Source organism: Aptenodytes forsteri, unplaced genomic scaffold (assembly GCF_000699145.1).
Source record: "Aptenodytes forsteri isolate BGI_AS27 unplaced genomic scaffold, ASM69914v1 Scaffold184, whole genome shotgun sequence".
Taxonomy (NCBI): domain Eukaryota; kingdom Metazoa; phylum Chordata; class Aves; order Sphenisciformes; family Spheniscidae; genus Aptenodytes; species Aptenodytes forsteri.
Genome location: NW_008796078.1, coordinates 2,754,349 through 2,758,697, shown reverse-complemented (window position 1 = coordinate 2,758,697; position 4,349 = coordinate 2,754,349). Strand labels below are relative to the sequence as shown.

The following is a 4,349-nucleotide window of genomic DNA, read 5'->3' as shown; positions in this document are numbered from 1 at the left end:
TATCATATTATTATTACCATTTTATTTCAATTATTAAACTGTTTTTATCTCAACCCACGAGTTTTTTCTCACTTGTGCTCTTCCAATTCTCTCCCCCATCCCACCGGGTGGGGGGGAGTGAGCGAGCAGCTGTGTGGTGCTTAGTTGCCGACTGAGGTTAAACCACGACAACATTCTACATGAACACCAGGGGAATCTATTAGGAGTATAGTACTTCAATAATTATAAATCCTATCAATTTTAAGAAAGAGAACAGTGAACGTTAAGAAGTTACCTTCAAAAACCTTAGAAGTGCGTGAAAGATTTTGACCTTATCAATGTATTTTGCAAGTATAGATCAGATCTCTACAAAATGTTTCTTGCTATGAATAACAAAGACCAAGAGCACATTTAACTATATGACCTCATTTCAAACCAGCTAAATGAAGATTTAAGAAAAAAAAAAAAGGGGGGAGGGAGGCAAGCAATCCTAAGAATTTTATTAGCATGCTGAGGCTATCTGCATTTTAGAAAGCGTGAAGGTTTTTTTTAACATATATATTATCAAGTTTGTGCTAGCTGCAGTTAAATATGGTCTGTTCCACTCAAATTTTCAAATGCTACTTTATTTGCTTAGTATTCCCACATTCATGTATACTTTTCAAGAACTAGTGGACAAAGGAAAAAGTTTTAAGTAAACAAGGTTACTATCCATTCATAATATTGTAACCAGCAGCAAAACAAAAAAACAGCTAAGATCAAATGACAGAGCAGATGCTTTCTAAAAATCAAAGTAATTTTTACACACTTTCAACGGCTGGGGAGAGGCCACTCTCTTCCCATACACACTTGAAAGGAAATACCCACCACCCTTCTTTCACCAAAAACTTGTATTAGCTCAAGCACATAGTGCTTTTACTCTGAAGAACTTTTAATCACATCACCTCCACTTCAGATTACCTGTATGTACAGAGCTGTGGGACCTGAATAGAAAATGACTGGACTACAGCTTCCGCATTAGGAGTGGACTGTGACCCTTGAGAAGTCCTAAACTTATTTTCTAAAACCACCTTACTTGTAATGACTGGTCTGTTTATTTCCCTGTGACCCTTGAGAAGTCCTAAACTTATTACAAGTAAAGTGGTTTTAGAAAATGACTGGTCTGTTTATTTCGCCATCTCCCCAATTCAGTTTTATTTTGTAAGAATCGGCAAGTTTAATTCTTGGTAATTCCACAAAAGACAAAATGTTACATTTAACATACTTTTAAGCCCTTCTAGAAACTGTCAAAGTTATTAACAAACTCAAATGTCTTCCAGTGATACTTTCATTTGTCCTCCCAAGGTAGAGCTGACAATTTCCCATACAGACTATAAGAACTGATGAATGGTAAAGAAAAAACAAAAATCCAAGATATGCGTATTGGTAAAGTTGATGACAGCTGGTGCCAAAGCACTTATGACTTGGTATGGATTTTGTACATCTACAAGCTGTATTCCACAATATTCAATATGCACCTCCACCACTAATGTACCTGATATACAGGCTGCTCATTATAGCAAAGTTAGCCTGTATCAAAAATAGATCACTGGTACACAGAAAGTACAGTTTTCTTGAAACAAATGACGATTTAAGGAGAAATAACCAAAACCCCAACCAAGCAAACTGCAATGTGTCCTGCATATAGCCAAGGAACACAAAATACTCCTAAGCCATCCTATTGCCTTGCACCCATCATAAATTCTGGAAAATACTCACATGGAGAGAACTAGAGGAAAAAACGCCAACTACTTGTATGGTGCCTTAAGTAGAAGAGCACATCTGAAAAGAAATTTTTTTCCCCAAACTGTTATCTAGCTTTATAAACATGCCTGCACTTTTTCTGCACATACACTATGTGAAAGCCTGCTATTTTCAGCCACGTCCCACCAATAATCTTGGGAATCTCCTAGGAATACGTTTCAGTATGGTATAGCACATCCAAACCAATGAGATTTCAGCCAAATCTGGCAGATGGGAACTGGTCTCAGCTCTGCTCTTACAAGTTTCATGGAAAAAGGAAGCACGACAGAGGAGAAACCTACCCAAATGCCTTAACTCAAGGAAAAGACTAACATGAGGAGCACACACCTTAGCAGAAAAGGTCATCCTTTAATGGAAGCGTCATGCAGGAGAGTGCTTTACACACGTCCCAGCCATAGAGAAGTATCAGTAAGAGCTTACATTCCACTGTGAGCTACAAAGCCACAGAAAATTAAAAACTTATTTCCAATATGTAAGAAATTGCTAAAGTCTACTAATGGAATATTATAAATGAATTTTCAAACTTACTCATGTAGTATTATGACAAGAAGTAATCTTTCATTCAATACATTCTTATGACTGAGAAAAAACATAGCAAGCATGACAATATTTAAGTCAAAGCAGAAACTGCCTTTCAGTTTTTACCTGGAAAGGACTTTCTAGAATACTCAAGAGTGATTAGATGGAAGAATTGGAAGAAGAATGAGACAACTTGCAGTTGGACTAGGTGATCTGTAGGTCCCTTCCAACTGAGCAATTCTATTACATTCTATCCTACCTGAACAAGGACTGATTTTCAACAGAAACGAGAAAGTGGTATTCAGATGTTTTGAACATCTGTCTTCATGTAAAGCAATCACATGCCCTCCAATATACCCAACAGCTGCATGCTAAACTTACAGCTCACAGATGATTAATCCTGGAAAATAACGTGTCAGGTTTTTGGTTTTTTGGGGGGTTTTTTGTTTGGTGTGTTTGTTTGTTTGTTTTTTTTTTTGAGAATCCTGCGCACCTTCACCTCTTGTAAAAGTAGACAGGACTCTCCCTACCCAGAGGGACTTCCAAGTTACTAGAAAAATACAAACACTGCCAAGTCCAAGACTTTTGCCCTCAGGCAAATCTGAAAAAACTATTAAAAATCTAATAAACTGTTTATCACAGCAACAAGGCTGAGATGCTCAAGAATACTGTTCTGTTTTCTTCCTCAAACCAAAAAGAAAATTGCTACAACTTCTAGAGCCATCTCATTTTTACATATTACGAGAACAATCCTGTCAGAAGAATTTGAACCACAGACCAAAATACAACTCTGAAGTGCAAGTTATTTGATACTGAATGCTGAAAGTATTTCAAAATAAGATAAATGAGCACAAGTACCTCCACTTTTGGAGACTTTAACCATTTCATGTCACATAATCAGTCATCATTTCAGATAACACCACAACTGACTAAAAAAAAAAAAAAAAAGATGGGGGGCTCGGTAGTTTCCTAAATCATTCACCTGTTTCAAGTACATAGCTCCTCTTGCAAAGATTTTAGACATCAAAATACTGGTAAGACATTTCTCAAACAGTTGTTTCAAGTCTTCTGCCAGCTTTAAGTATCATGAGGAACGACACAGCCAGTTTAGAAATGTAGAATATGCATTATTCTCTAATCAAGCTGAAAGACATAGCTGTCTCACAAGAATTAAGACAGATGCTAACCTATCTGCTACAGCTCAATATAAAACTTCTACCATTACATGCACTTATCTGTATTTAATTTTTAAAATGTAAATGTTCAATTTAATAGTTACCTGAACCTCTGAATTAGAATCAACAGGTTGAAGCATAAACCAGTTCTCTTTTCCTGTGTAATTGCATAAATCTTCTTTTTTGATTGACACCTTTCCTGGGGGAGGGGGGCAGGGAGAGATAAGCATAAATATCACTTATAGGATAGGACAAATATTTAAATAGATTTGAAGTTTGATTTTTGTTTAAACTCTCTTTCTTTTAGGGTTTTTTTAAGCTTATGATGCTATATGAAAAGTTTATGGGAACAAGGAACATGAAGCATAAGTAAAGCAGAAAAATAGTTTATATAAAGCCAAATTAAGTTAATTGCAATGTATTATCTTGAATATCACTAATAACAAGATTAGGTAAAATAGAGAACACACTGGTGGCTGGAAATAACATGATAAAGATTTGAGAGAACAGTAACGGTGTTGGAATGTTTAATAGAGAACACACTGGTGGCTGGAAATAACATGATAAAGATTTGAGAGAACAGTAACGGTGTTGAAGAATGTTTAAATAGGAAACCGAAGGTAGATGCCTTTTACTCTTCTGATTGCTACTTGGAAAGCTGTTATTATACCAAATTATCTGGCATCCTGGTGCAAATTATTTCCTTCCTCAATTCAAGTAATGTGAAGGCTTCTTCCACAGCAGACTGTCAGAGCTTTACAGCAACCATATCCAAACAGCAGCTGCAATAGAGCCATTATGTGGGGCGGGGTGGGGGGGAATCCACCTCCTGTAATTTTTCACCTAAGCTACGTAAGTTGCTGTAAAATGCTT

The 4,349-nt window shown here is 36.4% G+C and overlaps 1 protein-coding gene across 1 annotated transcript in view; it reads right to left on the bottom strand.

Annotated features, from left to right (window-relative positions):
• LOC109279692 (ras GTPase-activating protein 2-like) overlaps nucleotides 1-4,349 on the bottom strand; it is a 23,110-nt gene that overhangs the window by 12,863 nt on the left and 5,898 nt on the right. The window contains exon 3 of the mRNA XM_019474023.1: nucleotides 3,581-3,675. Within this exon, the coding sequence (XP_019329568.1) occupies nucleotides 3,581-3,675 (95 nt within the window). The remainder of the gene's footprint in view (nucleotides 1-3,580; nucleotides 3,676-4,349) is intronic.